The sequence below is a fragment of the Cyprinodon variegatus genome, unplaced genomic scaffold (genome assembly GCF_000732505.1).
Source record: "Cyprinodon variegatus isolate N-32 unplaced genomic scaffold, C_variegatus-1.0 Scaffold82, whole genome shotgun sequence".
In the NCBI taxonomy this organism is placed as follows: domain Eukaryota; kingdom Metazoa; phylum Chordata; class Actinopteri; order Cyprinodontiformes; family Cyprinodontidae; genus Cyprinodon; species Cyprinodon variegatus.
This window is the reverse complement of record NW_015150535.1, coordinates 773,770-784,423: the sequence shown is the minus strand read 5'-3', so window position 1 is coordinate 784,423 and position 10,654 is coordinate 773,770. Positions and strand designations below refer to the sequence as shown.

Genomic DNA, 10,654 nt, shown 5'->3' with positions numbered 1-10,654 from the left:
ATCGATGCATCGATACAAAACGATTATTATTTACACCCCTAGTGTTTAAGTGGATGTGCCAGTCACCAACAAACAACGTTTTTTCTCTCACGTATTTGATTTTAACCCCATGGTCTTCCTCTTACAAAATTTTAATCCCCATGTGAAAATCTTTACTTCTGCGGCAGCGTTAAGGTTGTTTTTTTTTCTTAACGCCTCTATATCCAATGTGTTTCTGGAACATTGCTTGCAGCATTTCATACTCCATGCAGCGTTTTTACCAGCTGTAACCAATGTTCTCCCAGACTCTAGGGGGCAGTGAAAGACACTGATTGTTAGTTTACAACAGCACATTACATATAAGCCGGGCATACACTGTACGATTTTTTGCCCTTTTCTCCAGTCGTTCGAGAATTTGTCGATCTGGCCAAGTTTCAGTCTCATCGTGCGTCCTGCGTCGTGTAGTATACAGGTAGTATACTACATGATGTATACAGGTAACAAGGTGTGATCAGCCTCTCACGACCACCTCAAATCAGGAATCGTAATGTCAGGAAAAAAATCAAACATGTTTGAAATTCAGTCAGCCGTCATACGGTGGACAAACCCTGCTGTTAAAGCAGAGCTATGAGTCGATTTCCCAGAACCTCGAGCACTGTGCATGTGCTAATAAGGGAGTTCTGCATCTTTTTCTTCCAGACTGACGAGTCCGACCAGCGTCATCTCTCGACGCTCAGTCCGATATGTGGTTTTTGGATGTTGTGAACAGGTAGATCGCATCAGAGTGTTGGGTCGCACACTGTGAGAATATACACTGTAGGGATGGAACGGTTTATGAAAACCATCCGAACCGTTCGGTTTGACTGTCTCGGTTCGGTTTGCGTGTGTTGCGTTCGGTTCATGCGCTGCTCCTTTTTCTCATAGGCGAAGCGTTTACACTCCAGAGCAGAAGGTGGCGGTACTGTGACCAAAGCCGGCCGCCAGTAGTAGTTAACACAGTAGTAAACAAGAAGAAGAAGAAGCGAAGCTGCGTAGTCGGGTGTAGCAGAAAAAAATCAGTTGTGGAGAATTGTGTGGGTATGGCGAGCGGGAAGGAACAGGAGTTGGAAGACGCGCCAGCAGCACTTTATAGGTACCGATACCTTCACTTCGATACCAGTTCCTGAACGATACTTTTTTCGATACCAGTTTTATAATATCAGTTAGGAAAAAAAAGAAAATTACACAACATAAAAAAGTACAAATCTTGAGTTTTATTTACTGTTACATTGTGAGGACCTTTTTACTGACCTATGATGACGGCGGAAAGAAAGTTGTGGATAAAAGTGCAACAGTGTGCAAGCATTGTGCAACATGTTTTGTTTATGCTAACAGTAACACGACCAACATGTCAGGCTAACAATCAACATATACCGAACCGAAAACAGTGACCATGAAACCGTGAAACGAACCGTGGATTTTGTGAACCGTTCCACCCCAAATACATTGTGAGCTATGAACTTTTAAACCCTGTGGTTTCGTTGTACAGTGTGAGCTGTAGCTGCGTGTAACGACTGAAGATATCGAACAGTGTATGCCTGGCTTTAGAAGTAGAGAACACAGCTGTTTAAACACTTTTTAATCTCACCTGGTGTCTTATAAGAGTGACAGTATTTTCTCTCCAAAATTTTTTTATTGTGGCGATATTAATAAGTAAAATTATTACTGTGCTTGAAACTGTCCGCAGAGGATGCTAAAAAATTATTCATCTTTTGCCGCTGATTGACCTCTCAGATACCGTAGATAATGCCACACTATTACCATCTTCAGGATGCATCCTCATGAGGCCTTTTACTTTGAATCTGGGGTTTATACTCACATTTTGTACCAAAACCAGTCATCTCCAAGAAACTCAACCTACCTCCTTCTTGAACAGCATGATGTCTGGATATTTCCATGCTGTTTTTACTTTGGCTTTAATGGATAAAACTAATATCCGGCATGGGAAATTTCGATGCAAGGACGAACCAATCTTGAGGAGGTCCACAAATATTTTCAAACTTATTTCCCTTGGTTCTTCCACAAAATAAGACTAAACAGCAAAATAGGTATGCAAACAGTTTTATAAAGAGGGTTTAAAAATTCCCTTGTAATAGCCTCTATGCACAACTATACTACTTCCTGAACTTAGGCACTTCTTTTGATTCCTGTCTTTTTCCACTACATAAGCTGATTAATCCAGGTGTGCCTGATCTCAGTAACCATGGCCAGACCCACCTGGATTAATCAGTTCATCTAGTAATGAAAGACAGGGAAAAAAAGAGCTGTCTTAAATTCAGGAAGAAGAGGAGTGCATAGAGCCCTTTATTTAGTGAAAGGAAATAATAACTAATGGTAAACAGGAAATATTTTTGTTTTATCTAATGTAAATGAGAAAAACAAGTCAACTACATTTTTAACAGTTTATGCAAGTTTTTTAAACTCTCAATCCCTGCTTCGACTGTCAAGAATCACATCATGATGTAGAACCAGTGACAACACCATAGAGAATATTCCAAAAAAATATATAATAATCAGGGAGGCTGTACTTTTCCAATGTTCAGATCTAATCCCTATGCAGTGAGTGATATACAAACATTATCCTACTCATTGAGGAGACATTAACAGAATCTACCATCAAATATTAGGTTTCGGATGAAACTGGGCAGCTTCCACTTAAGAACTGACTATAAAATTCAGGTGAAGACAAAGCCACAATATAGCAGGAATTCACCCCTACCTTCCCTGCTTGTTTACTGTCAACTATTTAGTATTACTAAATAGCTGCAGTAGAAGGCCCCCACTCTAAGGAGACATGCTAAACATATGAGTCCAATTTCACCAGAGATGGAGTATATGGTTTTAATTGCCCCGATATAAGATCTAAAAGATTCTGAGAAAGCTGAGCATAAACAGATCAATCCAGACAATTTCTAATCAGGTCTACACTCATTTACTAGATAATTTGAGTCCTGTCTGCAATCTGGACCCAAACCACGTGAACCACCAGGATAGAAGACCTCAATCCTCATTATAATGTGTGCTTTGGACACCCTAAACCCAAGGCAGACCAACTTGTCTTTCAGCAAGAAGCTTTCCTCCTGAGCTGCTTTGCAGCACAAACACTGAGTCTTTTTCCCAAAGACCATCCAGTCTGAGTAGAGCTTGACCTACCGCATGAACACCTGGGAGTGGGGGGCGGCCAGAGGAACCCTGCAGCTTCCTCTTCTTATTCAAAGGACAATACATAAACCAACAACTTCCCTTCCCCCCCTAGTGGTGGAAAGTGGAACTGACACTGAAGTCAGAAGGCAGAGAGAGAGAGAGGGGGGAAGGGAGACAGAGAAAGCTGTCTGCAGAGCTCCGCCATTTCACAACTAGACTGTTTACCGACATGGCCCGGCCATTGCAGCAGCTTTCCACTAGATGGAGAACTGAAGGGGTAGGGAAGCTGGTGCAATACTCAGGAATCTCCAAACGTGAAACCAAAGCTGAGGGAGATGATCAGCAACACTAAAGGCCTTGGTTAAGATGAAAAGACAGTAGATTACACTAAATGTACAACAGGAACTTTAATACTCAATTCCATAGTGCTGTTAAACGGGCCATACTACACAAACCTTCACCAGTACAATCTTTTACTGACTCTCCAATATCAGATGAAGCTGGTATGTCAAAGCCTAGACCTATCTTTAGATCTGTTCCTAGAGGCTTGAAAACAAGTCAGAGCTCCAAAACACAAAGTATCAAAGCTTTTCACAAAGAAAGTTTACATTGAAAGAGACAGAGGCAGCGTCTGCAGGAGACTGCACCTCAATTACATTCAGTCACTAACTGGTTCTTTTGTGTCATTCAAGAATTTTCTGTCGTTTTAGGAACACAGTTACCAGCTCCCTGCAGATTCTAATTTGGAAACATCACGCATAACCTAACATGGCCAAGACAATAACAGGATTGAGGCAAAAAAAGGTGCATATTGTCTAAAACTTTGGGTCATCTGGATATTTCTCTTTGTGAGGAAAGACACGCGGTTAACCATTGGAATACAGCTGTTTCTAACTCCTTGAAGAGATCCCTCTACAGACAGGAGCCAACATGTAAACTCTCTGATGTCTTTTGGATAAATCGACACTACTGGCAAACAAGTATAATGGCTTCAATAAATTAAGACCTTCGACTCAAGAGGCAAGAGCCTGAGCAAACCAGCTTAATATAAGAAACTCAAACCAGTTAACTGTTTTTATTTTAGACACAATGAAGCAAGGCTACATGTCCTTAAAGCACCTAAGGCCAATCGAGAAAGAACACAGCATGTCTTTCCTCTTCTGTGTGTCTCAAGGAAGCATCATACCTGCTTTCTTCTCATGGCCTCCACTAAGAAGAAGAAGGCGTCAGAGAGGGAGTGGGGGAGGAGGAGTGTGTGGGGTAGGAGAGGAAGAGGAATGGTGGGGAGGACAGAGAGAGAGAGAGGAAGAGGAGGAGAAGAGCGCCAAAAACCGCTGAAGAGACTGCTCCCGTTTTTCCTTTTCTTTCCCTGCATGTGCATTCACCTCGCCGGTCATGTGACCTGTTGGCTCCCTCTGCCGGTTCTCCTCCTCCTCCTTGAGAGGGTCTCCACTGAGCATGCTCAGTCAGTTCAACTGTAACACCTCTCTGTTTCTCTCTACTGGATGACCTCTGAAGATACCCTTTGGAGCCAACTCACCATGCAAGAGTTTAGGCTTCGTACGAAGGCAGAGATGCTTATAAAACCCAATGAACATATATGGAGATGGAGGTTTTCTCTCACACATAGCCACACTCTGTAGGCAAGCCCCCATTTTTATATTCTCTGTGGTCACCCCAACCAAAATGCTTTTAATTAAAGAAAACATTTTTAAAACACTTCCTCAGTTTACAGTCAAACTGTTTTTAGATTGTCTCAAGGATCCTCCATGAACCAGAAAGAAAAAGGCAGAAAAACTCAACCAGACTAACCGAAACAGTACAGCTGAAACAGAGCTAAAAAGAATGGGCATTAAGAATTAACTCCTCATTAGGAAGAAATGACTTTTATAGGAATATTCTGATTAAATTAAAACCACAAATCAAGCACAACTTTGATGATGATTTCCAATTCAGGATGAACTGGCCAAAATTCAGACAAAAAATTTGAATGATTGTATTTATTTTGATTCAGAAATTCTTTGATCATCGAAAATAATTGTCTCTAACTTAATATCAGCAAATGGCAGTACCTTCTGCTCTATAAATCCTTTTACATAACTGGTGAAAACACATAATGGGTAGATTCATTTATTTGGACTGTAAATATAATCCCAAATAACCAAAAATCTGGTTGTGGTAAAACACTTTTCATTGCAAAACTATTTGCTTTATAAATACTGAAAACTTGTCAAAACAGTCAATAAAAGCGGAGATGATGCTAAGCTATGTTTCAGGAAAGAAAGCAGGGCTCGACAATTGGGCGAAAACTTATTTTTGGATATATTTCTTACTTTTAGGGAGGGTTGCAGCTATTGATTGCAGGGTTTCTGCTACATGTAGGCGATCGTGGCACACCTCCACACCAAAATAAAAGCTCCCACACCTTTTAGAGTTAGAAACTGTACCTAATACAGCGGGGGTAACCAATTAAAAATCAGCAGGGTCTGAATAAATAAAATCATCAACCGGTGAAGGTCTGGAGAGATTTCTAATTATAATTTGTTACTTTAAACAGCATTTAACATTGAAATAAAAGGCATTTTTTATGCATCCATGTTATACATTGAATTTTTAAATAAAAAAGAAAAAAAGATAGAAAAAAAATAGAAAATGTTTCCATTTTAAACTCTAAAGTGTTTTTTGAAGTAGAGAAGACAATTTCCTGACTCTCATATTTTATAAAACACCTGAACTGACCGTTTGTTAGTCTTTTTTTTTTTCTTTTTTATGGCTTAATGAGAGCAGTGGGATTTAGGCTGCCCTGCAAGGCTTCAAACCTGGGTTTGAATGACGACAACGCCATTTTCAAGCCATTCCAGCTCATTTGTGAGCTTATATATTCCCAAAAACTGAGACCGTTTGTTGAAATGATTGGATGCACACTATTGGTACTTCAACATACCAGGAAGCAGATTTCTCATCTCGATCAAAATATTTATTTTCTACTAAGAGGCTTAAAATTTTTATCAAATCCAGTCAAAACGCCCAAGAGCACCTCTCACAACTTTAAAAGAAACTTCTCATCTCAGGCATGGATGAAGAGATGCTGAGTTTGGAAGTAGAGAACAAACATAGTTCATAAAAAAAACACTTACGATCTGAATTATCCCTGTTACGAAAATCCACAACAAGATTCAAGTATTTGGACAGAAACTGAACATATGCTGGCTGGATGATGGTGGGGATTTTTTTTAATATGTCATATTATATTAAGCGTTCTTTTCCGCATGTTTTGCTCCTGATAATATAGCGCATGCTCTTCTCGAGATCCGAGGAAGTCGGAGCGGAGCAAGACGGGAGGAACAGCGGAGGCTGTAGGTGCTGCTTTTCACAGGCGGTCTGGAGGGCAGCGGGGCTTAGCGGAGATGGAGGATGTGGGATTTTGGGTTTAGACACTGTCGTCTGACAACATGCGGTAATTTATAAATGTTTTAAATCAGGTTGGGTCGGGATTACCCAGCAATTGGGTCTGGAACCGGACCGCAGTCCGCTAATCCATGACCTCTGTAATACAGCACACTGCATAATATACAGCATACAAAAAAGCATACGTAAAGCATACATTTGCAAAATTATTATTTTTGTCATTATAATTAAAGTTTAAAATAAATTGAAATATCATTCCGCCTTAGCTTAGACGTCCAAACTAGGGATGCACGATATTGGGATTTTGGCCGATATCCAATATGCCGATATTTTAAAACTCATGTAGCCGATAACCGATATCGATACCGATGTTAAAGCCGGACAAAAATAAGTAGTCATTGAAAATAGCAGTTTTGTTATCCATTTCTGACACTTTGAAAAATAATATATTCAAATATATTTTCATATGCTGATATCAAATTGATTTTTAAAAACGCGGTATCGATCTATTTTACTTTCAAAATCTCGTGAAATTTCATCGTTCTGTTACAAACTCTCATGATATTTTGCAAATTCTTGTGAGATTTTGTTAGTAAAATAGATCGATACCGCGTCAATATATCAACATATAAAAATATGGCAAAATTTCGTGAATTTTCAGGGGATTTCGTAGCATAACGATGACATATAGCAATATTTCATTAGTAAAAGAGATTGACATGGTGTTTTTAAATGGCAATATATCAGCATAAAAAAGACGTTTTTGAAGAAGGATTTTTTTTATTTTTTTTTAGACTTTAGAAAATCAGAAGCTGATCAAATATCGGGTTAAATATCGGTGGGGTGGCCGATGTCCGATATTCAGTTTTAAGGCCGATACAGGCCGATACCGATAGGGGGCAGATTATATCGTGCATCCCTAGTCCAAACCAATTTAAGCCATTTGGTAAATGCACCTCCCAGAACTTGAATTGGTTGGAGCCTTGAGGGTCTTTAAGCTTTTGTATAAGCTAACCCCGAAATCCCACATACTCCGTCAGTGCTCCGCCCCGCTGCGCACCAGACCGCCTGCACAAAGCAAAGTCTACAGCCTCCGCTGTGGCTCCTGTCCGCTCTGAGGTCCTTGGAGATCGTAGAGAGGAAGCGCGAGATGATTAAATTCAAAGCAGCAAAACATGCTCCATGGTTTCCGTGGATCATTAAAAATAATTACAATTCATTAATTTTTTTGGATTTTTTTCAATAATTTCATAAATTTTCATAAATTTTTTTTTTTTTTGGTGTAACAATAAACATACCGAACCGAACCGAACCGAAAACCGTGACCACGAAACTTTGAACCGAACCGAACCGTGGATTTTGTGAACCGTTCCACCCCTAATATATATATATATAAATATTTTTCTGTGCGGCCCGGTACCAAATGACCGACGGACCGGTAGTTGGGGACTGCTGCACTAGTGGATATATTCCCTAAAAGCCGTGCAAACCTCAACGCACTGAGAGTATGAGGTCAATGAAGGTTAGCAATGTAACAAATGAGATGACAAATTTCTGTGTGTAAAGCAGGCGTAAATATCTCATTAAATAATAAAGATAAGCTATGGTTATGATGAAATGAAGTGCAATAATATAAATTTCAGTCCTTTGGTTTATTCTGTTTGTAGTATATAAGAAAATCTTTACTAAATATATAAATAAGATTTGTAACGTCATGATTTTGGGAGTCAATTCCTGATGACCAATCACAAAATTCAATGTCTGCCGATTGCCGATCAAAGCATCAAATCCATATATTCTTCAACTGCTGTCTCGATTACTTTGACATTGTATTATCGGGTACCAAAACTATGCAAATGAGAAATGATCATGAACTGACAATTGTTTTGTGGAGGAGGTGTTAGTTTTTTTTTTTATCAAGATGGAAGAGAGAGAAAATAATGTTGAAAGGGTCAAGTGTAGCATGCTCTTAGGAGGTTTGTGTTTGTTTTTTTTTTTTTTTATCTGTTTTAATTCAGCCCTAGGACTGTTTTGTCATCCTACCTTCAGCGCAAACATCAACAAGTAGTCACCTCCTCTCCCTGCTCCACCACGATGTTTGCCGACAAACTGCTCTGATCCCCGCTATCATTCTTCCACCTCCAGCAGTCAACGTCTACAGGCCAGTCTTTGTCAGCCATAGCCTCATCCTACTCATTCTCCAGGGCCGTCTTCTCCAAAGTACCGCTGTCCTACTCCCAGGCAGCAGTAGCCTTCCCCACACCTTCTGTGTACCGTTTCCCTGGCGAACTAATCCGATTTTTCCACCATACTCCTTCAATCCTCTGCAGTTAGCCTAGCTATCCTCTATGAGCTCTATCCTCTCTCTGCCCTGGTGCTGTTTCCTCGGCTGGCATCTCCGATCTTTAAATGTGCTCCTCCGCTCTGCCTTATCCCCTCCACTCTAGCGTGCTGTCAGCACAGCAGGCTCCTATCATCTACCACTGTGGTTCCTTAGCTCCAGAGGGGGGCACAACTGGCTGCCTCGTCCCGTTCGTGTTGCTTTCTCTGTCGGTGTTCTCGGACTGATTTTCTTCTTCTTCTGTCTGAGCTCAGAATCTCACCTTACCTCTGTTGCAAAAGGTATTTCATTGCGTTTTGAGCCCTTTGACAAAAAAAACCATGGACCAAAGATGTGAGTCTGCTCAAAGAAAAACTCATTAACAACGAAAGACTGGCACTTAAAATCAGTTGTCTTCATAACGATTGGCTGGTTGCCAATCACGTGAAAATCAGCTTATTAATGAGGACCGCCGGTTGACCAGCGTAATTCCAATATAAACAAATATGCAAATTTAGACACGTGCAAACTAATTTATCAATAGGATATAAAAGTAGCGAGGGCTAAGTGGGCATTTCTTTAATCTGTAGGAACTTAAAAAAAGCAATCTTGTGCTGTAATATTTTTACACATTTCCCTTAACGAAACTCCAAAGTAGAGCCCGACAGACAGACTGGAATTAGCTTCTGCCTCATTAATCGACTTGGGCCAATATTTGCCCAATATAAAAATTCTATTTTTGCTGTAAACAACTGAAATAAGCTTTGCTGGGCTGCTGATTCTGCTCCTTTGCCCCTCCCTTCTTGAGAGCTGAGCTTCTCCATTCCGCCTCTCCTCACAGACAAAAACACTCAAGGCCAATTTATGCTTCTGACGCATAGCCTCTGCAACCAAACTCTGTCTCTGTGCGGGACCACGCCCCCCTCGCAGAGCTTCTGCAACCGTCGTTGCAAACTTAAAAAAAATCCTGACTACACATTGGACAATCGCAAACCTCATCGCAGACCTCAAGCGGAAGTGTGCAGACAAAAAGCAGCTGTGATTGATCCTTGGTATCCCATTCCGGCTGTCTGTGTGGTTTTTCTTCTCGATTTGGTGCCGGGGCGCACCTTTTTTTAAAACTGAGGAACAACTATAATGGACAAATACGACGAAAGGTTAATCTGTCTTTTTGCCAACGCCGTTAACAGAACCTGTTCCTCTTTGATGTCTAGCAACTCTAGATCCATCTCCATGACCTTGATATTTTGCAGACACGCCATTGTTGTTTTGGAAGATAAACATTCCCACCAGCGCCGCTGAAGTTCTCGTGACGAAACTGCTGTGCGTCAGAAGCATACCAGCAAAACTCGTTCGTGACCAGACCCAAGCTACATTTGATGTGTGCGGTTGCAGAAGTCTAATCTGCCTTTCACACAGCTGCTGCTAGCATAAGCATGGAGGTGGACAAAGAGGTAGAAAGTATGCAGTTCACTCCATGTTAAGCTGTTATTTTCTAAAACTACACTTTAGTCCAATGGCCACAAAGGTTTTCATGCAAACACCCTGTTAGGGTGCATTAAATTAAGGAAAGCACACGAGTTTTATATGCGCTAGTTTTGCACTAGCATTTTAGTTCTGTGTAAGTTCTAGCCCTTTGGGAAATAAATAACATTTCAAAAGGAAAATAAGATTCTAAGATTGTATCCCACTACACATCTTGTTGGCATGCAGGCTGTACTGAAAGGTCAGAAGTTAATGTTTTCATTAAATTCATTTTTAAAA

At 40.5% G+C, this 10,654-nt stretch overlaps 1 protein-coding gene across 4 annotated transcripts in view; it reads right to left on the bottom strand.

The window, feature by feature from the left end:
- ehmt1 (euchromatic histone-lysine N-methyltransferase 1) overlaps window positions 1–10,654 on the bottom strand; it is a 62,320-nt gene that overhangs the window by 45,572 nt on the left and 6,094 nt on the right. Inside the window, exon 1 of one of the 4 annotated variants that reach the window (XM_015373189.1) lies at window positions 4,349–4,388. The exons of 1 other annotated variant lie outside the window; for it this stretch is intronic. In XM_015373189.1, the coding sequence (XP_015228675.1) occupies window positions 4,349–4,363 (15 nt within the window). In that variant the 5' untranslated portion in view covers window positions 4,364–4,388. Of the gene's footprint in view, window positions 1–3,171; window positions 3,244–4,348; window positions 4,389–10,654 lie in introns of those variants that run through there. 2 more of the 4 variants (XM_015373190.1, XM_015373192.1) reach the window with 2 other exon arrangements.